Source organism: Oncorhynchus mykiss, chromosome 5, assembly GCF_057628025.1.
Source record: "Oncorhynchus mykiss isolate SJ-2025 chromosome 5, ASM5762802v1, whole genome shotgun sequence".
Lineage (NCBI taxonomy): Eukaryota > Metazoa > Chordata > Actinopteri > Salmoniformes > Salmonidae > Oncorhynchus > Oncorhynchus mykiss.
The window spans coordinates 31,158,505-31,183,596 of record NC_143026.1 but is presented as its reverse complement, the minus strand read 5'-3'; the positions used below and the strand labels follow the sequence as shown (position 1 = coordinate 31,183,596).

Below are 25,092 nucleotides of genomic sequence, written 5' to 3'. Positions count from 1 at the left end.
AAGTGTCCCACTTGTCTGAATTTTCCTTGTTTTACTATCCTTGTGAGGACTTCTGGTATCCACAAGGATAGTTAAACAAAAACACACACAATTCCCTCATTATTAGCATTTACGTCTATCCCCCTCTGGGAAACATAAGCCCTTGCCTGTTGATTACGGGCAACTCCCCGACAACAATACACACACACACACACACACACACACACACACACACACACACACACACACACACACACACACACACACACACACACACACACACACACACACACACACACACACACACACACACACACACACACACACACACACACACACACACACACACACACACACACACACACACACACACACTGTAGCGGCCCTGTGTTCCAGAGCCGCTGCAATGGCTGTGGCATCCATCGCACTCACAGATGGGTTCAAACGAGGCCAGAGCCTTCCCTTTCCTCGCCCCTTCTCTTCCAGCCGCCATCGGCAGACTTAGGAGGTGTCGGCACTAATGGCCAGGGAAGCAGTCACGTTTATTAAGTGGCAAAACAAATCATTCAAATGAGCCCTGAACATGAATGGTCCAGGCTGCCTTTTTATGCATGGATTTAGCTCTGTTCTGACCGGAACACTGCTGGGAATGGGGTTGCTCACATCCAATAAAACACACACTTGAAGGGAAGCAGACGCATGCACACGGACACGCACACAGATGGAGGCTCATTGCAGGCACAGGCGCAGACAGACGCACACACAGTCACATAGACAGAGGCGCAATGCAGACAAAGACACACACTCAGACGCAGATATACACACTTGCACTCTTGCACGCACATATGCACAGCACAGAGCACACCGACCGAACACACAGCCCGTGCCTTCGAAATGTGTCAAAAGATTTACTGCAGGAAAGCCTTTGTTACCGTGGTGGTTTTCAGTATGAAATGTGTTCCATGCCTTCTCTTCCCAAAGCCCCGGTCACTCTCCTACTCCCCCACAGCAGGAGAGAAAACATGGGGTTCCAATTGGCTGTCCTGCCCCAGATAGAATGGAAACACACCCACTCACACACACACGCACACACACACAAAGGCAGGTATGGCCTACAAATGTTCTCCGGTGCTGTGTAGGAGATTGAGGGTCTGGGTTTTGACTGGATTATTATCAACAATCAAAGGGGATGTTTGACCTGACCTACCGCTCTGTTTTACACAGTGTTCCGCAGCCTTGGCCCGCTTCGAGGCAACTCCGGGGTCATTCTCAAATATCCTTTAGTCTTAATTGAATTATTCAAGCCTCTGGAAAAGGAAAGCTGTGGGAGACATGAGCCTGGAGGACACATGAGCGAGCAGAGGGAGCGACAGAATGAGTGACGCCGCCAACAATCACCATGGCCCTCTCTCTCTCCCCTTCCTCCGAATCTGTCACAAAAAGAACACCGGGGGTGATAGGCTAAGCCAGGCCCGGGACGGGACAAGGGCAAGAAACATACACACTCTGTGATTCCTCGCTCGGGCCTGACGGATGTATGTGACCCATGCGGGAGGAGGCAAGCGGCTGGAATGGCGGGAAGGATGGCTGGGAAACAAAAGATGAGAACGACAGAGCAAAAGAGAAGGAGAGAGAGAGAGAATGACAGAGCGAGACAGAGAGGCAGACGGCTTATTCTCGATGCTCGGAGAGCCACGTCACAGACCTCTGGTGATTTTTACTATGCGTCTCATATCAGAGCAACAGGTCACATCAGGCTTCCTTCATGTCCTCTGCCAAGATCAGCCACCACTCTCAGCCTCCCATCTCCAAATGCTCCTCAGTCTTGGAGGGAAAAGAAAGAGGAGGAGGAAGAGGAGGAAGAGGACGGAGAGAAAAAAAACGTTGGGATGCAGTAGATAATGGAAAAAAGGAGGTAAAAGGAAAATAAAACGTACTTTTCAAATAGTGTCAAGAGAGGCTGAACAGACACGGGGGCCACCAGGGGCCACCAGGGACCACCAGGGACAATAACTTGCATGTGAAATATACTCCGGGGGGACCTACATAAGAACAGCACCTTTGTCATGACACAGAGGGGAGAGAGGTTGAAAGGGGAAACTCTGACATCACTCAAGGCAATCTGTAGCACTGATATCTTGATGGGAAGTGGTTCAGGCATTTGTGTGTATGTGTGTACACACATTCAGGTGATAGATATGTGGTTTATGGCCCTGGGAGCCCCTCTAGTTTGGGCTGATACTCGGTCACACAGAGACTATTCTGGACCACGGATCCATCCAGACAGACCTGGGGCTTGAAAATAGCTTTTGTGAGCTCACTAAACCACCTTATGATATTGCGGGACCAAGACTTCAACAGATTGGGGCCTTTATATTTTGTTTAGAGGTAATCAGAATAATGTATATCTTTGTTTCTAAAAAAATATTGTGATGAATTCTATACCATCGTTGCAAATAGAGATGAACACAAATGGTTGTTGTGACACAACACATCTGATTAATTTCAGCCTGTAGTCATCCACTGAGCTCCAGTGTTGGTAAACAGTCTATGTGTATTCTTGGGACAATATAAGCCTAGTTCCTGTTCTCCATGCCACTATTCTCCATGCCACTATTCTCCATGCAAGTCTTTAGCTCTACTGCCAACAAGTTGTCGCGTGATAAGATTTCGTCATGGCGGTTTCCATTGCAGTTCATCCAGACATTCTTCCCTAAGGCCCTTGTGAGAATAGAGACCTTATCTCACCACAGACTTAGAGTCTGGCACAATGCACAGTAATATGCCTTTCAAAGGTGTTTTTGATATCACCACTTGATTGCATGCGGAAGTGTGTTTGTGTGTGTGTGCGCGTGTTTGTGCCGTAAAGATACTAGATGAGAGGCCAGAAAAATCTAAGATTGCTGAAGAAATGCTTAGATTAAACCTTAATACAATAAATAAAGCAATATACCTTTTGTCATGGTGACAGCTGCCATACATGTGAGGTTTCCTGCCTATTGAGTCTTCAACAAATTCAAGTGCTACACAGTAAGACCTCTCAGACTTACATCATTATGCTGTTTTCTTTGGTACAACGAGCCTAACTCAATGTCCTGCAACTCTACAATGTAAAATGACGATGTTCATATTAGCACAGCCTCAGACAGAGTCACAAGGAGTTGGTGGCAGTGCCTCTTCTATCTATTCTTGAATCATAAGATCCAATATATTTTCTGCTATATTATAAGGAATAAGACATTACCTCAATACAGCACAATACCAAGCTACACAGTAGACACCCCGTCAACCAACAGTTTGTCTCACATTGATGACACGTATGAGAAGTTCCATCACTCCTATGGTTCAGATGTTGACACGTCACTTAGCGAGGAACTCCACTGGCCTAGCCTAGCGTCAATGACTCACTGCTGAGTGGTGCACTCACTCTGCCAAATCAGACGGTGGAGAGTAAACCTAAGATATGGACAGTGCCAAAGTAGGAATATCAGCAAAGACAGTATAAGTAATGATAGTAATAACAATGGAAACCATTGATGTCAAACAAAAAGTGCTAAGTAATTTTACCTTAAATCTCCTATAGATGTTCCTTAAAGTATTTGACATACGGTATATATTTGAGCCAAGTCTGAGGCTCCAGATACCTGTGGAGCTTCATTGTGGGAACCCTACAGGGAACCTCTTTATCATAACAACCATTAGAATCTTACCGGCGTGGACCTTAAACTTCAATTTAGCACTTTACAGTAAAATGGGTTTCTCTGCTTCCCACAGAGAAACTTAACTCTTTCCTGAACATTCCACCTTAACTATCCCTCCAAATCCACTTTTTGGACCTGGCCCAATTTTATCCTTGGGAAGTCCGGTTGCAATTCTTTGAAAAATTGTTCTGGGGGGGGGGGGGGGGGGGCAGAGGGGTGAGACGTCCAGACATCCCGGGACCCGCTGCTGCCTCCTCCACTTCCTCTGTCTGCCACTCACCATTATGGTTCATATTAGAGAGCTTATGCAAGGCTCAGTGCTAATGCTGCTCCTTATGGACAGAGAGCAGGCAGAGGATGGCGGAGGGAGCGCAGGGCACAGTGGGGCTTTGTGGGAGTGGAGGGGGCCATGGAGACAGAGAGAATGTGTTATGAGGAGAAGAGGAGGAAGAGAGGTGAAGAGGAGAGGGGGATACCAAGTCAGTTGTACAACTGAATGCCTTCAACTGAAATCTGTCTTCCGCATTTAACCCAACCCCTCTGAATCAGAGAGATGCGGGGGGGGGGGGGGCAGCCATAATCGACATCCACGTCTTCGGCGCCCAGGGTACATTGGGTTAACTGCCTTGCTCAGGGGCAGATCGACAGATTTTTACATTTTTACCTTGTCAGCTCAGGGATTCGATCGAGCAACCTTTCGGTTACTGGCCCAATGTTCAACCACTAGGTGGAGGGGGGAGGTGTGGAATGTTTTATTTTCAGTAGACAGAGTCTTTAAAACCATACCCAGTATTATACTCTTGACAAAATGGGCTTAGACCATGGAGGGAAAAAAGTCTGTAATGTTTGCACGCATATGTGACAAACAAAACCAAAAACCCCGAAAATAATCCGCACATGGAGGCGATCTAAAACAATTACCGTTGGAGCACACAGACATTTCTCACAAATACCTAGGAAGTGTATTCTACATCCCCAATCTCGTATTGCTGGCGAAAAGAAAACAGAAAACCTACAAGTCAAGCAGTCAGAGCTGAGAAAACAACGGGGTTCTCTGAGTAGAGGTGAAGAGGTTGTCTTCTCAGGGCTAGAGCAACAGTGGACTTGACAGGAGAGGAGCAGGGCCATGGGGCCACAGGGGTAAGAGCATAGGAGAACATAGGGGATAAAAGTGTGAAGGAGAAGGCCAGAACGGGGGGAAGGGGTCCCAGTGAAAAGGGTAGCGTAGAGGGCAGCTGCCCTCTCCCTCCCGGGCTGGGGGGTCCCGTCACGTCAGAGCTGAATAGGTTTTGAGACCCTGACAGGCCAGAGGACCCAGAAGACCCAGAGGACCCAGGTCAGGGAGAGGATTAGCCTATGGGCCAGGGGGTCTCAGAAGGCTAGGGTCCCCCCATCACCCCCACTAACCCTCCTCTCAGCCCACCCCTAACGACTCCATGGTTTACCCCCAACCAGTCCAACATTCCAGCTCTCTCCCTCTCATCTCCATCCCACCCCCTGCTCACCCCTTCATAACTCACCCCCACTAGCCTGACCTCCCACCCCTCACCCTCTCATACATCCTACCTTGAATAGGAATACTCCCCCTTCCTTGCCCCATTTCAAGGGAAGGGCAGTGGGCTGAGTGTGGGAGGTCAGCCCTCTGTCTATGGAAACAGGCCTGGGGAGCCAGTGAACCATGACGATCCAGCAAACTAACCATGGGTCAATCAAAACACTCCAGCAGAAAATCCATGGGTCAACCACAACACTTCCGCCGACTTCAAAACATGTCAAAAGATCTGGGTGACCCCCAAACTGTTCTCCAACCACCCCTATCTAATCTGTGTGTGTGTGTGTGTGTGTGTGTGTGTGTGTGTGTGTGTGTGTGTGTGTGTGTGTGTGTGCGTGTGTGCGTGCATGCATGTGTGGTAGATTGACTCCTATGATGAGGAATCCTTTGCTGTGGGTTGACCTGGACCTTTCTCTCTGGGAATGACGTCAAACTCCTCTTACACAACAAAAGCGTAAGCCAACACTGACCATCGCCATGATGATCCACCCAAGGCCATTGAAATCCACCAAAACCATTGAAATGCACCAAGACCATAGACCAAAATGCACCACCAATAGACACTCACAACTGACATTCTACCAGCTTCAGAGCTCCAAGAGCAATTGCTGTGGCCACAATACCACTAAGTACACCAGTGAATGCGGAAAAACATTCCAATAACATCTTGTCATGAAGCATTTAGAATGGATTAGTAAATTGTTTATTCATAATGTATTAATCATTACTCCCTCATTTGTAAATGTTAATAAGCTAGTTATTCACACATTTATAACAACTTTAAAAGTATGTAATAATGATTCATGAGATCATTGCTAAGATGTTTAATATAGGTCCTTATAAACCATTTACTAATCATTAGTAAAGTATTTTTGTGGGGTCTAATCTAAAGCGAGGGCCATTTATACTTTATTTTGAATGGCCAGTGTTATTTCTCACAAAACTATTGGTAGACATTCCAGCAGTACCTGACACTCCTTAATCGATGTCCGCGTTAATCGATGTCCGACATCTAATTAACATAATACAATCTGTCTGTTTAAGTTAGAAATGTCTGTTTTTTGCATGGGCTGCGTCTCATACCACCGCATCCGCCAATGTTGGCCTTTTGCATCCGCGGTGGAAGGTGGCAGAGCTACAGCGCTGTTTGTCAGACCAGGAGACATCCCAAAACATCTGTCTTTTCACGAAAACGTAGCGTCTGAATGGTTTCGGCTACAAACTAATATGTGCACTCTATGGAAAGATGAGTGTTCTCTGTTTTGCTTTTCTTGACGTTTTGCTTTACGACCCCCACAAGTGTCACAGGACTCATCTGAAGGTAATCTGGTACCGGGATGAAAAATGAATGGAAGGGAATGGGGCATTGACACGTCAACGGTATACAGATAATTCCGCATGATTTTTTTTTCTGACCTTTCTTACATCTCTCAGGTAAAGGACAGACACTTCACAACATTCTCATTTTGATTTCTTGTTCCATGTATGAATCTGTTATTCAATGTGTTTCTAGGGGCTAATAGCACTAAGGCCAAATTCAATGTTTCATCAAATAATTTAGTTGAATATTTTTGGGATACCTACAGGGGTCCTAAAATTTAAAAAAACAAATATCTAAATGGTCCTTGGTATGACCATCTTAAAACAATTCCATATGTTAGCTTAGTAGAAAGCCATCCCGCACCCTTAGACCATAAGGGGATTTATTAAGGTTTCAAAATAGCCTGGAGCATATCAATGGTAAAAGAATAAGCACACAGTACAGGATGTTTAAGGAAACATATTTTCACAAAAACTGTTGTGCAAGGACGTGAGGAAGAGTTGTAAATGCCAATGTTTTACCAATTTTGTCAACCTCGCAAACCAACAAATCATTAAACAGGGAGATGTAGCCTGCACCCAACAGCTGGCAGGACCAGACAGTTTTTCTCAAATGGATGTTTATCCCTTCATTACTACTGATATGTGATTGACATTTAGAGGTATTTGCAGATAGAAATGTTATATGTATAACCTTTAAATGCTTCCAGTGCTTCAGTATTTTAACCACATACAATTTATTGGGGCTACACTTTTACTGGTCGTTTAATGGTAATAACTCTTTAAATGTAATTTGGATAGTTCAGCAAAATCAGGTATTCAGATATTTGTTTTCTTACTTCATAAGCAGTCTATGAACTGCTCGAAGGAGTGACTGCAATCCACACTTTGGTTTAGGTAGAAAAGTTCAACAGTAATAAACAGTAATGTAAGCATTTTCGGAAGAAAAACATTACTTTACTCAGCATAGAGTGTGTATGAAGTTACACACCACACTACTACAACAGTGTGACTGTTTTGGAATGAAATGTTTAATATATTTTCTTAAACATCCTCTGTATTGTGGGCTTGTTGTTTAACCATTGATATGTTCCAGGGGCCATTTTGAGACCTAGGATGGAGCAGGACATGATGATGGAGCATCAGGTACTGCTGGAATGTCTACCAATGACATGTCCATATTTTTGTGAGAAATGACACTGGGCATTCAAAACATTTATAAAATGATTTGTAAAGTATAAATAGCCCTCACTTTAGATACTGAAAAAATACTTTATTGATGATTAGTAAAGGGTTTATAAGGATCTATATTCAACATCTTATGAACGATCTTATGAAACATAATGACACACTTGAAAATGTGTTAATGAATGTGTGAATAACTAGCTTACTAATATTTACAAATGAGGGAGTAATGATTAAAAACATGAATAAATGATTTACTAATCCATTATAAAGGCTTCATTACCAGGTGTTATTATGAAGTGCTACGCGCAGGCATACCCTCTCTATCTTGCATAACAGGCATACTCACCTTATCGTGTCTTATCATCCACTTTCCTTCTTATGTGAACTATGCTGACAACATGATAGTGAAATTGCACAACACATGGCAACGCCATGGAGAATGCTACCTTTATCTAGTCAGCACATTCCATGAAAGTAAAGCACAAAACTGCCACCGTGCACAGATAATGCCATCAACAAGACATTCGTTTTCCCCAGCAAGTCCCCCCAAAGATGTGGCTCGCAATGAATGACCTTTGATTCGAGAAGTGGGTGTTGGCCAGTGGATTTGAAACCATCAAACTGGTGGTGGCCCACCGAACACGCCTGAGGATGTTTGAAAAGAACACATTGAAACATCATGACATTTATCTTTATAGGAAACATTTTCACAGAGGTTTCTGATTTGGGATTTTAAAAGATTTCTTCCGACCTCAAAATACATAAGATTTAACTGCGAAACATTTCTGAGATCGTCAAAATAGTCAAAAACACTTAATTCTACCGGTGCAAGTATCACTCCGCCCAGGACTGGACTGGCCAGAGAGCCAGAGAGAGGGGAGGTAGGCTGAGGCCCATCCCAGAGGGGAGATATACGGAGCCCACAGCCCAGATCTCTGGTGCCTGGCTGGGGTAGACAGAGTATGGGCCAAGAAGACCACACCAGCTGCTCCTCTGGACACAGGCAGGCAGGCAGGCAGGCAGGCAGGCAGGCAGGCAGGCAGGCAGGCAGGCAGGCAGGCAGGCAGGCAGGCAGGCAGGCAGGCAGGCAGGCAGGGACCAGGCTTAAATCAGCCTGCAGCTGCAGCGCTTGCCTCAGCATATTAACTTTGGCTCTGCTTCACCCCCTGACCAATAACAACTTGGTGCAAAAATATGATTTTTTTCCCCGACCCAGGGTCAGTGAGGAGATTGGGCTCAAGATCAGATTAATTTGCAGTGTGAAGAGATAATGCTTACTCTGCAATTTCTCACCCATTAAGCAGAGAACGCAGCAATCCTGGTGTATCATTAAGCTACGTTAGGCCAATACAGTACAACCCACACAGTCAAGACATTCAAAGCTGCGTGTAACTGACAGTAAACCGCTAACTACCCCGGTCTGGTTCCTCACCTGTCAGTGTATCGCCTGGTAGGTTCGTTCAACACCACACCGTGGGGGGCGTGGGAGAATGGTGGCTGGCGCAGCAGTCGGTGGCGGAGCGGCTTGCAGTGGCGGCACAGCAGGCAGTTGGGCTTAGACGCCAGCAGGGTAGCATCAATCTCCAGGTGCTGCTCCATGGTGAAGAACTGCACACCGTACACCTCCTCCTCCACGTCCAGCTTCAGCGTCAGTGGCGTATCACAGAACACGTTACTAGGGCCCAACGAAAGGTTGTTTCCACTCACGGTCAGGAGCAGGATGTTGTGGATGGCGGGAAAGGCCGTCTCCTCGGGGCTGAAGAAGGTGACCCATACAGTGAGGGAGTCGGGCACCAGTGGGTGGGGGAATTCTAGCTGGAGCATGCAGCCCTGCAGTGGGCACTCGGACAGTCCCACGGCCCCCTGCTCGATGCCGGCGTTGGGGCTCCAGGTACGCACGCTGGGCTCACACGCCTGCTCCACGTCTGGAGGTCCTGGGGGTCAAAAGGACACAGCAGGTACAGCAGATCAGACATAACATATAAACAACTATAAAGTAAATACACACTCAGACACAACCAACACAGAGAAAATGAAATACAATAGAAAACAAAGGTTAGGTAATTGCATTTGCAAACATGACCATGTGTGGTTGTTTGAATTTGTTTGTATGCAGGGAAGAGCTGCAGGTGCATGTCGAAAAAAATCTATATATAATGTGTATATAGAACAGTGGTTTGACTGACTACAAATGGCTGTTGCAGGTGAAGTATCAGGGCTGAATGAGCTGTTGGCTTTTCTCAGCAATTGACTACATGCGACAGACACGGGACTGAGTTCATTGTCAGTAAAGCAGGGGAGCTGCCTGTGTTCCTCTTGAGAGAGGCCCTGCACAGGGTTCTCACTTCAGTGGCAGTCATTACAACACCAAACAGCACTCCTCCAGCCATATTTGGAGTCCACAGCTACCTCGTATTATCCAGAGTGACGTATACCAACATTCATCAAGCGCTTTGAAAAGCCAGCGTTATGGAAGACACTGTGTTCTCCCTGTTTTCCTTTTGTGCACTTCCAAACTGGCAACCGACAAACCCATTTGCTAACCTCAATTCTGGGCACCGCACAAAATTCCAGTGTTTAATCAAGTGAGCACTGAATTCGGTTTCCAGGCCACATTATCTCAACACATTTATTATTGTAAGTGTGTGTGTGGCCAGAGTAGAGGTAACTTTGAAAAAAAGGAGAGAAAAGAAACTGAGGAACTGAGATACTCAGAGTTTTGCACCCAGCCTCTCTCTCTCTCATAATGTGCCCCTCACATTCTGTGTTTCGTTTTTCATTGACTTTTTGAGGAAAGGAGTTTTAGCCACTGAAAATATTTTGTAATGTCAGCTGTTATGATGGGCTGTCCTCCTGCTCTAGAACTCCTACTGCGGATACCAGAGGTTCCAGATTTACCATGAGACAGGATGGGGATGTAATCCATCATAAGATCATCTATAGAGTACGTTAAAAAAAAATGCATAAAGATTATATGCAACCTTGGCAAGACCCATGTCTGTTTTTAAACACTGTAGAATTACCAATACAGTAATTTTGAGTATTACAGATTTTATCCTTAAAATCCAACCAAGACAGCAGCTTTTCATTAGGGTTAAATCTACTCTCTGTTATAAAAACAGCTCTGAAGCATTTGACCTAGCCTTGCCTCCCAGGTTGCTGAAAGGCCCTCAAGGTGTTCAGACAATCCAAACCTGGCCTTTGAATAGGAGGCCTTGCTTTCTCACTTGATTTGCTAATCCCATGGGGGTATTAACCTGTCTAGGAGATCGCTTGTCTAGGAAAGGAGGAAAGAGACATTTGGAGGAATTCCAGCTTAATTGCAGTAGGGATGAATGTGTAGTGTTTCGCCCTCCAGCATCATGTGGGAATCAGACGGTGTGGAATTGTGGAGCGCTGGAAACAGGGGACTGGAATGAACTGGGATACGGATAGATAAACATAGAGGGATATGTCCGGGCATGCACTCTGCTTTCTAAGAATGGGGCCTACCTCTCCATCATACGTCACACTCTCTATAACACACACAACAGACTGACTGACTTGCACTGAAGTAACCATTGTCCTCAGAGGAGGCTGGTGGGTGGAGCAATAGGAGGACAGACTCATTGTAATGGCTGGAATGGAATTAATGGAATGGAGTCAAACACACAACAGAATGACTGACTTGCACTGAAGTAACTTTCACTACTTGAATTCATGCCACGACCTCTAACTAGAGGGCATGAGAGGAACTACAATGGAAATATGTCTTGCTCACTTGTGTTTTGTCCCTTGCGAGCCTTACTGTGTCATCTGTGTGAACACATTCATAGCTGTATGACCGCATATATTCTTCAATTGTTACATTAAACCAATCAAGCGATTCCTCATAGTCTAGAAGGCCAATAAACGTCAGTCAGTCATTCATTCCATCTCTCTGCATATGATATCTGCAGTCTAAACGGTTGGCGTGGGTGACAGGGGTGAGGGATGGAGAATGTGGCGGGAAGGGTGAGTGATGGGGAAAGCAGAGGGCCTGAAGGAGGAGTGGTGACTGACAGTCCGGCTCCTCTCCTCTCCCTCGCCTGGGGAGTTTGCAGATATTTTCTTCAGCACACATCCACCACACCTCTCCTTCTTTTCCAGATCAACCTCGCTGGCCTCCACTCAACATCCCAATGTTGAAAAAAAAAAACACAACCTTGTCCTGGCGCGCGGATGCTTTTATATAGTGCAACTCTTTTATTGGATATCGGAGGGAATTCCTGTGACATTATACAATGAAATGAACCGGAACGCTGAATTGGAACGTTCTGGGTTCAAAGTTCCGCTGTGATTCATTATTGCTAAGAGTTTTGCCAAGAAGCCAAACAAGAGAAACAAGCAATGTCATTAAGACATTCTGAAATAGTGAGTAGCTTTTGGAACATTTGGAGCATTGCAGCAGTAAAACCATTGTTGGATTTGAAAAGATACTACTGAGGGATTGGACAGTTTTGGAGATGGAACAGGGCATCCGTCAATGCAATCGGGCATGCGGCAGGGGAGTCTTTTCCAATATTTTGCGTCATACACAATGCAACAAGGTCCTGGGCAAGTTTCTGGCTGATCTGTCATTTGTATTGTATTTCCTTAAGGGAGCATCCCTTATGCTGAGGTAGCGCACGTCAGGATTGATATTCTCCAGAATAAGTGTGTTTGTGAGTATGTGAGCGTACAGTACATGCATGACTGTGGATGTCTCTGTAAGTCTCTGTGTGCATCCATGTCTCTATCCAATCCCTCTCCATCACCAAATCATTATCTCATGAATATCATTGAAGTGCTAGTGGAGATAAAGCAGGGGAAGCTGTTCTTTCTCTTCAGGTACTTTGTGTCTGAACCCTGTCGCCCTGAGTCCCTGCAGTGTGCAGCCCTGACAGCAATGGAGTAGAGCCCAGTGAGTGTTGTTCTCCCAGACAGACAGAGAGAGCACACACACTCACCACACACACACACACACACACCCACAGCATCACATAATGCAGTGAGGCTTGACACTGCCCCGCCTACAAAGGAGGCCGCTGTTAATGAAAGCATGGCCCGACATCTGGGCCAGTCAGACAGGAACACTTGGCGATGCACGGCTTGGTGTAGCGAGCACATTTACACATAAATGTACACACAGAAAAATGCACATACTGTATGTGCACACACACAGACAATTTACAAGGCCCTCATTGAATAAACCCGCTGCACACACACACACACACACACACACACGTGTGCACGCATGACTTTGCATACACACATCTCAGATCCTTCACGTCCATCCACACACACTCCTGGTTCCAATCAGCTGCAGGATCCTCCTCATGAATGTCACAAACCACATGTAATTCTCTTAACTATCTTGGGTGGTTTCCACATGGTTTCTTCCCTCTCTTTTTTCATCCTCTGGTTTCTCTTCCCCCAGCCATATTTCTCCTGGGTCTAGAGCAGTAAAGATTTACGAGGGGTGCTCCAACTCTCTCTCTGACCACGCCAGGGTTTCCTAGCTACAGAAGTGTTGGAACACGAGCCATGGGACTGACAGGTGTCAGGCGTTTTACAGACACAAACGCACAAGCGCACACATATAAGCCTGTACACGCCTATTCACATACACGAACACATGCCTGAACATGCCCACTGTCCATTACACACAAACACACACACACACACACACACACACACACACACACACACAAATACATATTCACCCTCTCAGCCACCCATTCAACTACACACATACACACTACGCTAACACATGCCCATATACACAGACTCATGGCATTGGCATTCTGCATGCTTGCATCGTCGGGATGTCTGTGGGTGGCGGTTACATGACTGTCATAAGCTGCCATAGAGACAACACACACACACACACACAATAATGCAGCTGTTAGCAGCCCGTGATGGACTAGCATTGGTGTGTAAACAGGGGAGTGGGAATCTGCTGCTTGCTAACAGGGAGCACTTCCAAACAGTGAGGTTAACACACAGTGCCACAGACAAGCCCAGACTTGCCTCTCACACACTCTCACTCACACTGTAGCCTGTGTGGAGCAAGGAACATGCAAACAGACACACACATAGACATGTGCGCAAGTGTGAGCACGCACGCACATACACACACACACACACATGCACACAGACACAGCACTAATGGCAGTCTGATCCCTAGCCCAATGAGTCACTGGGTTCATTATTAGCCATGTGCTGTCGGACAGCTGCCAAATTGATCAGATCTCACTGGATTCTACAGACTCCAGCTCTGACCCTGAAAGACCACGGAATAACAATGGAATAACTTTGAAGCTTGGGAAACTGTACCATCTTGGCATCTCTATCAACATACCAACACAGTAGGGATAATCTATTCCTTTTCAATGTATTTCTTATCAGAAGACCTTGGACAGAGTTTTAATACCTCTGCATCTCCATACAGTGCCTTGCGAAAGTATTCGGCCCCCTTGAACTTTGCGTCCTTTTGCCACATTTCAGGCTTCAAACATAAAGATATAAAACTTGAAGAATCAACAACAAGTGGGACACAATCATGAAGTGGAACGACATTTATTGGATATTTCAAACTTTTTTAACAAATCAAAAACTGAAAAATTGGGCGTGCAAAATTATTCAGCCCCCTTAAGTTAATACTTTGTAGCGCCACCTTTTGCTGCGATTACAGCTGTAAGTCGCTTGGGGTATGTCTCTATCAGTTTTGCACATGGAGAGACTGAAGCTTTTTCCCATTCCTCCTTGCAAAACAGCTCGAGCTCAGTGAGGTTGGATGGAGAGCATTTGTGAACAGCAGTTTTCAGTTCTTTCCACATATTCTCGATTGGATTCAGGTCTGGACTTTGACTTGGCCATTCTAACACCTGGATATGTTTATTTTTGAACCATTCCATTGTAGATTTTGCTTTATGTTTTGGATCATTGTCTTGTTGGAAGACAAATCTCCATCCCAGTCTCAGGTCTTTTGCAGACTCCATCAGGTTTTCTTCCAAATCAAATCAAATTTATTTATATAGCCCTTCGTACATCAGCTGATATCTCAAAGTGCTGTACAGAAACCCAGCCTAAAACCCCAAACAGCAAGCAATGCAGGTGTAGAAGCACGGTGGCTAGGAAAAACTCCAGAATGGTCCTGTATTTGGCTCCATCCATCTTCCCATCAATTTTAACCATCTTCCCTGTCCCTGCTGAAGAAAAGCAGGCCCAAACCATGATGCTGCCACCACCATGTTTGACAGTGGGGATGGTGTGTTCAGCTGTGTTGCTTTTACGCCAAACATAACGTTTTGCATTGTTGCCAAAAAGTTCAATTTTGGTTTCATCTGACCAGAGCACCTTCTTCCACATGTTTGGTGTGTCTCCCAGGTGGCTTGTGGCAAACTTTAAACAACACTTTTTATGGATATCTTTAAGAAATGGCTTTCTTCTTGCCACTCTTCCATAAAGGCCAGATATGTGCAATATACGACTGATTGTTGTCCTATGGACAGAGTCTCCCACCTCAGCTGTAGATCTCTGCAGTTCATCCAGAGTGATCATGGGCCTCTTGGCTGCATCTCTGATCAGTCTTCTCCTTGTATGAGCTGAAAGTTTAGAGGGACGGCCAGATCTTGGTAGATTTGCAGTGGTCTGATACTCCTTCCATTTCAATATTATCGCTTGTGCAGTGCTCCTTGGGATGTTTAAAGCTTGGGAAATCTTTTTGTATCCAAATCCGGCTTTAAACTTCTTCACAACAGTATCTCGGACCTGCCTGGTGTGTTCCTTGTTCTTCATGATGCTCTCTGCGCTTTTAACGGACCTCTGAGACTATCACAGTGCAGGTGCATTTATACGGAGACTTGATTACACACAGGTGGATTGTATTTATCATCATTAGTCATTTAGGTCAACATTGGATCATTCAGAGATCCTCACTGAACTTCTGGAGAGAGTTTGCTGCACTGAAAGTAAAGGGGCTGAATAATTTTGCACGCCCAATTTTTCAGTTTTTGATTTGTTAAAAAAGTTTGAAATATCCAATAAATGTCGTTCCACTTCATGATTGTGTCCCACTTGTTGATTCTTCACAAAAAAATATAGTTTTATATCTTTATGTTTGAAGCCTGAAATGTGGCAAAAGGTTGCAAAGTTCAAGGGGGCCGAATACTTTCGCAAGGCACTGTATATAGACTAGACTGAATAGACTGATGTACAGATATTATCAGCTGTGTATTTAGCCATCAAACTTCCTCTAGACGCAGAATGGCATAATAATGGTGGATATACTGACACACTGATACATACATTGAATCACACTCCAACACACTCTGAACAATGCTTAATACTGCAGATGCCAGAGCCAGCTAGCGGTCAGAGGTGCACAGCTGTGCAGACTATTTATAAATACCAAATTCCGCCTCCTTAATGCTGGTCCCTCTACAGTTATTCTAAAATCCTCTGCAAGAGCTGGAGGAGAGAGGGGAAGAAAAACGCATCCTATTTCGGGAATTCTGTTGATTTAAGCTTTCACTGTCCTCACTTTCCCTGATATCAAATGGGAGAAATTATGTCATGGACATGATCCATGGAGAGCTCTTCCCAGTTCCCACCATGCCTGTCGCTGTGAGCCCACGTTTGGTATTTCTGGGATATGGAATCTCCATTCCGTTGGGAACACTGGCTCAACTTTGACTCCCTCTGCGTCCCTCAGCTCGTGTCAAGGGCCGTGACTCAGATGAATCATTTGCATGCTTGGGGCTTGACTCAGCAACCAAATTATTTGCATGTTTGAGAGTTGACACAGAAGCCAAATTGAGCCTCATACTGTCCTAGTGAGAGTGAGAGTTCCTGATGTGGTGAAGATCCTATCCGTAAGAGAAAGAGGAGGGAAGAAGTTCAGGTGTGTTATTGACAGGGTGGGGATACATTGAGAATGCGTGTGTCCTACCTTGCAAGGCAGGGTGGGGGGTTTACAGTAGCTACTGTGTGTACTGCATGTTCTGGGGTAGGGTGGTTAGAATCCAACAGAGTAAAAGTAAATGAATGGGTAAAGTGAGTAGGAGAAGTGCACTGAGCTTTGAAGGGTACAGATGTATCAGCGGTGAGACAGAGAGGTGAGGAGTCAGTTTGTCAGTCGGTCAGTCGGTCAGTAAGTCAGTCAGTCAGTGTGGTAATAAATAAGCCAGGAGAGAGCTGTCTTACCTTCGGCCTCGCGGGGGCTCCAGTGTCCAGAGGGGGCGCAGGGTCGGGGGGACGAAGAGTTGGATGCGTACTGCAGCAGGACCCGACCCTCTGTGCATTTATCACACACTGATCCCACTTCTCTAGGAAACCAACAGACAGGCACAGCAACCAACTTAGATACAGTTTATAAAACACACTCACTATGACTGGTACTCATTTGTATACAGGCCAATAGACAGGTGCTAATTTTGATGCAATCAAAACAGACAGTCAACCCATTTGTCCAAAATATCTCCAGTACTCTGCAGAGTGGAAGTAAATACTAAAGACCCTGACTGTGCTGCATGCCCCATTCGTCCAGCTCATTTCACCTGTCGTAGAAGTGGCCGGAGATAGGCGGGAACCACTCCAGGGTAATGGCGTCATGCTCCTGCCCCACCACTTGGGGCGCCATGGGCACAGGGGGTGGTTTGGACGCGGGCTGCCACGTCTGGTAGATCAGGTCCAGGTAGCAGTGCATCCGGGCCACTTGGTTGGGGGTGAACGAGTCTGTACAGTCGTCATCTATGTGGAAGAGATGATCAGAAATATGATGTAGATGATGTATTCATTTAAGTAGGATTTAAAATTCATTATATTTTATAGCAGAATACAGGTTAATAGGTTGAGTTAGCCAATAGAGAATGGTTAGGGAATGCTTGAGAAGTAATGTACATATACTGTATACGTACAGAAGGAAGAAAAACAGGACCCGGATGTACAGTCTGTAGCAATGTTATTAAGGGAAGCAATATTCATACAGTCTCCACAGGTCAGTTACCTGAATTTACCCAGGGTGTTTTTCCAATGCAATGTCTACATTCCACACCTGCTAAGGCACACACACAGATGTAGGATCTTCATTTGATCACCCTGTTGCAGGATAACTTTCCTGCATTGCAGGGCATTTAAAACGTGTAGTGTATTTGAGGTTTAGAAAGGCTTCTCAAGTTTGTAATTTACACTTAGAAATGTCACACTTTGTTTTCCCTTATGAAAAATGCATCAACCACTTCAAAAATATCCATTCATTATTTTCTTTTGCTGCAGGATTATTTTCCTGGTGTAGGAGACTGGCTCAAATTAAGATCCTACATCTTTATGTGACACTTGGGGTCAGCATACTGTATGGTAGGACATTCCTATGTTATGTGTGTTTATTTCTAAAGTGATGGGACTGCAGCGTGTGATGGATTATCGAACCATCGGCATAAGTTTGTATGACGTATCTGAGTGTGTACGCATGTGTCTGTGCCTGTTTATGTGTGTCAGAAAGTGTGCACGTGTTTGTATGTCGATTAATTTTTTTGCGTGCGTGTGTGTATGCGCGTGTGTCTGTATGTTTGCAATCTCACCTGCATAGCTCATGTAGTTGTTGTACGGTGTGTGTGTGAAGTGGCGACGCTCACAGGTGTCGTTGCCAGGCTCAGGGTCTCTGCAGTACTTGTACTTGGGTGTGGGGTTAGTGTCTTCACACAGATCTCCTGTCTCCAACGAGGGCTCAGTCTCCAGACACGCATCGTTACACGACTCAATCTCAGAGATCCCCCGGAAAACGTGGTACAGCCCGAGACTGTGGCCGACCTCATGGATCATGGTGTGGGTGTGACCAAATGTGCCGTAGAAGGAGGGGTTCAAAACAATACCACCTATGAATGGAGAGCAGACACAGACAAACACATATTCACACTAGAAAGTACTGGAAGCTGGAGTAAGATTGAGATAATGCATTATTCATCGACCCACACAGCTTCATTATCACCTTCCTCACTGTCAGTGCGGAGGTAGAGATGGCGAGACTGCTCGGGGCTCACACTGTAATTACTCTTAATCAACAACGGGGGCTGTTGAGAAGGGGGAGTGTGTGTGTGTGTGTGTGTGTGTATGTCTTTACCCAAATGTGTTAGGGCTTCTTTGTCCCACGGCCAAGTGGCGACACCGGCCAGATCTTCATCAGACGAGTTGGCAAAGAAGACGTTCAGGTGAGTGGAGCCATCCAGATTCAGGATCTCTTTCAGCTCTTTTACATCCAAATAGGCTCTGGAGACCAGAGAGAGAGAGAGACAGTGAGAGAGAGGGGGAGAGAGAGCACAAGAGGGGGAGAGATAGAGGGGGGTAGAGAGAGAGATTTAAACAAATGTAGGAACAAGAGCCAGTTCATTTCACATCACAATAGTTAGCAGAGCAAAGATATTTCCCAAAAAAGTTGAGCATTTCAGACAAAAAGACTGTTAAGAAGAGAGGTAGCGAAATAATTTCAGAATAGAAAAGTCCTGGAGCTTAGACAGGCAGATTGAGACATAATGTAGGCTGGTTGTCAAGAGACCAGTGGAGCAGGACTGAATGAGATGTGTTTACTGTGCTTGGCTAATACTATGCTAGAAGTGGACGGGGAATAAATGAGAACACATAGTCCAACACCATGAAACTGTCAGTCCCCTTCCTTCTGCCCATGTCAAAAGCCCTTATCCAATAGCCAAACTGGTGGTCTTGGCAAATCCTATTGACAAGATCAGTGAATTATTGGATGAGAGAGATATATGTTACAAATTTGAGTTTCTTCAGTTGATATTTGTCAGCTGTCTTGCGGAGAGAGACAGTTGTGTTATACACACAGGGCAACTGGAGGTGAACTGATAGGCCCCAGAAAACTGAAGGGGGAGACGGCGGCAGAAAACTGACCTGTAATATTTTATGTAATTACATCAATGATTAATTAAAGAGAGCCCTGGCTGCTTCAAATGACTAGTAAAGCAAAGTGAAGGAGAGATCTCAGACTCCGTTTGGAAGAGAATCAGTAAGTGGGGAAGGAGGACAACAGAGCACAAGGGTGAAGTGGGCAGCCATAAACACGCTGACAAATGAGGACATCGTAAAAGGAAGAAGAAGAAATAAAAGTTGCCGTAAAAAAACTCCTTAGTGGATAAAATATAGACTAAGCTACCACCCTCTGTGCTGCAGAAGTAGACGACAGTGGGGTGCCATGCAGCATAATTGGAGTGAATGGTCGTGGCAGGTAACATGTCAGGACATGGTTGGTTAAGTGTTGGGACAGAAGAATGAAGAGGGTGAGCCAAGTGGTGCAAACAGGGGACATGTCAGGACATGGTTGGTTAAGTGTTGGGACAGAATAATAAAGAGGATGAGCCAAGTGGTGCAGACAGGGGACATGTCAGGACATGGTTGGTTAAGCGTTGGGACAGAAGAATGAAGAGGGTGAGCCAAGCCAAGTGGTGCAGACAGGGGACATGTCAGGACATGGTTGGTTAAGTGTTGGGACAGAAGAATGAAGAGGGTGAGCCAAGTGGTGCAGACAGGGGACATGTCAGGACATGGTTGGTTAAGTGTTGGGACAGAAGAATGAAAAGGGTGAGCCAAGCCAAGTGGTGCAGACAGGGGACATGTCAGGACATGGTTGGTTAAGTGTTGGGACAGAATAATAAAGAGGATGAGCCAAGTGGTGCAGACAGGGGACATGTCAGGACATGGTTGGTTAAGTGTTGGGACAGAAGAATGAAGAGGGTGAGCCAAGTGGTGCAGACAGGGGACATGTCAGGACATGGTTGGTTAAGTGTTGGGACAGAAGAATGAAAAGGGTGAGCCAAGCCAAGTGGTGCAGACAGGGGACATGTCAGGACATGGTTGGTTAAGTGTTGGGACAGAATAATAAAGAGGATGAGCCAAGTGGTGCAGACAGGGGACATGTCAGGACATGGTTGGTTAAGTGTTGGGACAGAATAATAAAGAGGATGAGCCAAGTGGTGCAGACAGGGGACATGTCAGGACATGGTTGGTTAAGTGTTGGGACAGAATAATAAAGAGGATGAGCCAAGTGGTGCAGACAGGGGACATGTCAGGACATGGTTGGTTAAGTGTTGGGACAGAATAATAAAGAGGATGAGCCAAGTGGTGCAGACATGGGACATGTCGTTATTGCTGTTAGTTGCTAGACTTAAACCCCTGCTACTATTGATCTGGCTCTTCTAGATTGATTTCCCTCCGCTCCTTCAGAGAAATAAGTCCAGACCAGTAGGTGAGGAAGGATAAGGATGCTGTATACGTTTAGTTCCTGGGACGGGGTCTGGGCCAGGTGTGTTTGGAATAAGAGACGACATAGTGGAAAAGTCCTGCTCGGCCTGTGGGAAACCGGAGGCGCGCACAGGGGCCAGGCCTACAGAGAGCACATGATATAAGGTCCTTCTTCCTAATAATTCCAGGAATTTCATTATTTCCTCGGAAAATATTTGTCCGGCATTTTGGCCGTGCATGAGGGGAAAAAAGGGTCAGGGGGGTTTAATGGCGAGATGAGTAAATCAACAACAGATAAAAGCAGTACTATTGTAGGTCAGAACCCATCTAAACTGAGTTCAATTAAGTCTAATGTATTGGCTCTGTGACAACAACACAACACACATCAGATGTGGACTGGATGGACGGATGCAGGCTTTAGCATGACTGCATAAAAACAGGCCCGGCTGCAAATGTGTCTGTCAGGGTGCATAGGATTTGCACTCTTCTGTGTGTATACATGTGATCAGCTTTGTATGAAAGTAATTGACTGCTTGATGTTGTGGGAGGCTGTTGAAAAATGGGGAGAGAGCAGTGCCTGTTTGACCAGTGGCCTGTATTCATGGATGCCAAGGGAAGTCAGGCTTGACCAAACATTTGACCAATAAAAAAATATGAATTATAAAATAATTTATCTTTCGTCTCTCTGTGTTTTCATAATCTTATGTAAATTCACAAGTGGCTGAATCTTACCGGAGATATCATCAGAGCGTGGGAAACAGCGCCTCTTAATATGTGTAGCCCATGTATCTGATGCTGTCTGGAGCAAAAGACTATGACGTTGTCGCCGTAGCATTTCATTGATTGATGCCAGCAAGAATTTGGACTCCAAAATGCATTAAAAAATAAATAAAAGATCTAGCCAATCAGCGTGCAGCAAAACTTCCCCTAAGGGAGGCCAGTTTGGATTTGGAATCACACAATCAAATCACATCCAAAGCAAAATGTCATTTACAGAAAAACGTGTCTGTTGCTGATCTACTTGTGTTGATGTCCTGCAGTAGCTAGCTTGCTAAATCGGCCCTTTTCTAAGCCATGGATGCAGATGTGGATTTGGACTTAATTCTCTCTACAGGCAATGATTATGTCAGTGATTCTGATCTAACCATACATTAATATGTTGTGCCACTGGCCAGAGAGATTGAAGTTCAATATGTAGCCTAGTAGGCTCATGTTACTAGCTAGCTAACTTAGCTGGTTCATTGTTGCCCATGCAAGAAAGCTATGCTAGCAAGCATTTTTGCTACAGTGGCTTGCGAAAGTTTTCACCCCCCTTGGCATTTTTCCAATTTTGTTGCCTTACAACCTGGAATTAAAATGAATTTTGTGGGGGTTTATATCATTCGATTTACACAACATGCCTACCACTTTGAAGATGCAAAATATTTTTTTTGTGTGAAACAAACAAGAAATAACATAAAAAAATGAAAACTTACGCGTGCATAACTATTCAACCCCATAAAGTCAATTCTTTGCAGAGACACCTTTTGCAGCAATTACATCTGCAAGTCTCTTGGGGTATGTCTCTATACGCTTGGCACATCTAGCCACCGGGATTTTTGCTCATTCTTCAAGGCAAAACTGCTCCAGCTCCTCAAGTTGGACGGGTTCCACTGGTGTACAGCAATCTTTAAGTCATACCACAGATTTTCAATTGGATTGAGGTCTGGGCTTTGACTAGGCCATTCCAAGACATTTAAATGTTTCCCCTTAAACCACTCGAGTGTTGTTTTAGCAGTATGCTTAGGGTCATTGTCCTGGTAGAAGGTGAACCTCCCACCCAGTCTCAAATCTCTGGAAGACTGAAACAGCTTTCCTTCAAGAATTTCCCTGTATTTAGCGTCATCCATCATTCCTTAAATTCTGATCAGTTTCCCAGTCCCTGACGATGAAAAACATCCCAACACCATGATGCTGCCACCACCATGCTTCACTGTGGGGATGGTGTTCTCAGGGTGATGAGAGGTGTTGGATTTGTGCCAGACATAGAGTTTTTCTTGATGGCCAAAAAGCTCAATTATAGGCTCATCTGAACAGACTACATTCTTACATATGTTTGGGGAGTTTCCCACATGCCTTTTCGTGAACAACAAACATGTTTGCTTATTTTCTTCTGGCCACTCTTCCGTAAAGCTCAGCTCTGTGGGGTGTTCGGCTTAAAGTGATCCTATGCACAGATACTCCAATCTCTGTGGTGGAGCTTTGCAGCTCCTTCATGGTTATCTTTGGTCTCTTTGTTGCCTCTCTAATTAATGCCCTCTTTGCCTTGTCCGTGAGTTTTGGTGGAGCGCAGAGCTGGCCTAACTCGTCCTGGCTGGATACCCCCTTAGCCCGGCAAGTGCGGGGAGCTGGAACAGGCCGCACTGGGCTTTGCTGGCGAACCGGGGACACCGTGCGTAGAGCTGGCGCAGGATAATCTGGGCCGAAGAGACGCACCGGAGGCCAGGAACGCTGAGCCGGCACAATCCGTCCTGGCTGAATGCCCACTCTAGCACGGCCACTGCGGGGAGCTTGCACAGAGCGCACCGGGCTGTGGCTGCGCACCGAAGGCATGGTGCGCAGAACCGGATAACACGGTACTTGATCAGTCATTCTCTCCCCACAGTAAGCACGGGGAGTTGGCTCAGGTCTACAACCTGACTCCGCCAATCTCCCTGTGTGCCCCCCACACAGGGAGAGGGGGGGAAGGGGGGAAGGGGCTGCCTCTCGTGCTTGCTACGTTGCCATCTCTCCCTCGCTGCTTCCACCTGTTCCCATGGGAGGCAATCCCTTCCGGGCCAGGATCTCCTCCCACGTCCAGGATCCTTTGCTGTCCAGGATGTCCTCCCATGTCCAGTCCTCCTGACCACGCTGCTTGGTCCGTTTGTGGTGGGATCTTCTGTAACGTTTGTCGTCGGAAGGAGACCAAGGCGCAGCATGGTAAGTGTTCATGATTCTTTAATTACTCAGAACACCAAACAAAAACAACAAAAGAATAACGAACGTCACATTCTGCAGGCTTCACAGAGCTAACAAAAAACAAGATCCCACAAACACCAAAAGGAGAATGACAACTTATATGTGATCCCCAATCAGAGACAACGATAAACAGCTGCCTCTGATTGGGAACCACACTCGGCAAAAAACAAAGAAATAGAAAACATAGAAATAAAGAAACTAGAATGCCCACCCTAGTCACACCCTGGCCTAACCAAAATAGAGAATAAAAGCCTCTCTATGGCCAGGGCGTGACAGCTTTCTTGATGGTGCCGCTTGCTTGGTGGTGCCCCTTGCCAGTGTTCCAGACTCGGGGGGCCTTTCAGAACATGTGTATATATACAGATGTGGACTTTATTTAACTAATTATGTGACTTCTGAAGGTAATTGGTTGCAGCATATCTTATTTAGGGGCCTCATAGCAAAGAGGGTGAATACATATACTCCTACACCAGTATATTTTTTTCATTTCGCTTCACCAATTGGGACAATTTTATGTCTGTTCATAATATGAAATCCAAATAAAAATCTATTTAAATTAGAGGTTGTAATGCAACAAAATAGGGAAAATGCCAAGGGGGGTGAATACTTCTGCAAGGCACTGTAGGTAGCCTGTGACAAAAACTAAAATCATACTGTATGACAGAACCATAGTCCGTTTTGCCAACATGAAAGAGAGGAGGATGGCATTGGCGTTCAACTGGTCTACAAGTACAGTAAGGTGAGTCAAACATTTGTTTTGATTGCGTGCACACACACACAGAGATCAGTACCATGGACAGCCACATGATATTTAGCAACATTGGACTAAATAGTTTTTGGTATAATTCAGTTCATATTCAGTTTATTAAAGCATATATAGCCTTGTTGATTTGATGTTTAAAAGTTTAAGTTGAAATGGTGCAGGAATAGCGGAGGCAGTGCTCCTGTTGTCTTTGTGCTGACTCTGTGGTAACTCTGTGGTTCTAAATCAGTAGATGTTTAGTAAACTGTCTAAAACATGAACTTGCTTGACCTTGCAGGTCATAACTGTTTGCTACATGCAATATCTGCTTTGTGGACTTCACTGGTCAGATGTTG

At 45.4% G+C, this 25,092-nt stretch overlaps 1 protein-coding gene across 3 annotated transcripts in view; it reads right to left on the bottom strand.

Annotated features, from left to right (window-relative positions):
- LOC110522910 (pappalysin-1) overlaps nt 1–25,092 on the bottom strand; it is a 112,246-nt gene that overhangs the window by 69,592 nt on the left and 17,562 nt on the right. For 2 of the 3 annotated variants that reach the window (XM_090234495.1, XM_090234496.1), the window contains exons 4-8: nt 18,863–19,008; nt 18,324–18,617; nt 17,301–17,493; nt 16,948–17,069; nt 9,173–9,674 (exon numbers count right to left, since the gene is read on the bottom strand). In XM_090234495.1, the coding sequence (XP_090090621.1) occupies nt 9,173–9,674; nt 16,948–17,069; nt 17,301–17,493; nt 18,324–18,617; nt 18,863–19,008 (1,257 nt within the window). The remainder of the gene's footprint in view (nt 1–9,172; nt 9,675–16,947; nt 17,070–17,300; nt 17,494–18,323; nt 18,618–18,862; nt 19,009–25,092) is intronic. The other variant, XM_090234497.1, reaches the window with a different exon arrangement.